Source organism: Myotis brandtii, unplaced genomic scaffold, assembly GCF_000412655.1.
Source record: "Myotis brandtii unplaced genomic scaffold, ASM41265v1 scaffold743, whole genome shotgun sequence".
Taxonomy (NCBI): Eukaryota; Metazoa; Chordata; class Mammalia; order Chiroptera; family Vespertilionidae; genus Myotis; species Myotis brandtii.
In genome coordinates, this window is record NW_005370960.1 from 61965 (window position 1) to 63202 (window position 1238).

A 1238-nucleotide genomic window follows, 5' to 3' on the forward strand; every position below is an offset into this window, starting at 1 on the left:
CCCTGCCCTGGCTGGGACCCTGGGCACTGCGTGTCAGGCTGGAAGGCGTGTCCGCCTGCGAGTTATCTGTTGGGCAGCGCCCGGTGACGCCGGGACGGTGGAATGTGGTGGAAACCGAATAGGCCCTCAGCCGGGCAAGCACCCTGAGCGGAGACGGGCTGTGGGAACAATGTGCTGCCCGCATGGGGGCTTGGGGGGAGGCGGGGGGAGAAAAGTAAAATCTCCTCCACAGAAGGAGGTGACACCAGGCCTGGGCACGCCGGGCGGTCTGCACGGTGCCGGGCGCTGGCTGCACAGAAAAAGGAGCCTCCGTCGGACCCGCTCGGCCTTTCCTCCCGGTAGCCTCTCCTCTTCCCCGCTCACGTGCTGGTGTAGGGTGTTGGCGACTCTGAGCGAGGGAACCGGGGCTACGTGCGATTCCCGGTGCTGGACCTGTGACAGCACAGCCGTCGGTGGGCGTCCCGGCGCGCGCCCTGCATCGGGTGGCACCTGCATGAATAAGTCACGAGCTGGCGGGGCCCCAGGCCTCTGCGCTGCTCCTTGCCTCCAGCTCCTGGTCTGGGAACCGCGTCTTTTCTTCGCTCCGGGGACTGCAAGGGGCCGAGGGAGCCGCTGCGGCCGGGCCGACGGCTGGCATGTGTGCAAACATGGCCCGGTGGTTCGGGAATCAGTAAGTTTCCTCCTCGGATCTGTTCTGTTCCCTTTATAAGTGGTCACCCTCGGGGCAGCGCCGCCCGGGTGTGTGGGACGCGAGCCTTTCCCGTGGTGGTGGCTCTGCTGGGCCTCACCTTCAGCACGGGGAACGGGGGATGGGGGAGAGAGGTGGGGGTGCAGGAGGGGGCAGGCCAAGCGATCGCACCTGCTGGTCTCTGGGAGCCGCTCCTCCTCCCGGCACAGGGGCCCCGATGGGTGGGAGACCGTGTCCCCAGGCCCCGCGAGCCTGGCGCTGGGTGAGGTGGTGGGTGCGGGAGCTGCTGGGATTGCGTCTGAGAATCCTGTCCGGGAGGCGAAGCCCTTCCTGTCGGTGCTAACGGCGTCCCGGGCCGCTCAGCACCGTGGAATCTGCTGCCGTGAGTCCGGGTGCGAATGCATCCGCTGCAGACGGAGGCTGTTCTGGGCGTCCCGGGGGCTGGCGGCTCCTCTGACCTCGGGAGACGGAGGTGGTTGTTCTTTCCTTGTTAATCCCGAGGGTGACGCTGCTCGCACAGGGACAGCAACTCAGCTGGCGCCCGGCGGCG

At 67.7% G+C, this 1238-nt stretch overlaps 1 protein-coding gene across 1 annotated transcript in view; it reads left to right on the plus strand.

Moving 5' to 3' along the window:
- Window positions 1–647: 647 nt before the first annotated feature.
- LOC102254371 (protein cordon-bleu) overlaps window positions 648–1238 on the plus strand; it is a gene marked incomplete at its 3' end in the record, with an annotated part of 74261 nt that continues 73670 nt past the window's right edge. The window contains exons 1-2 of the mRNA XM_014530517.1: window positions 648–670; window positions 898–1080. Of these exons, the coding sequence (XP_014386003.1) occupies window positions 648–670; window positions 898–1080 (206 nt within the window). The remainder of the gene's footprint in view (window positions 671–897; window positions 1081–1238) is intronic.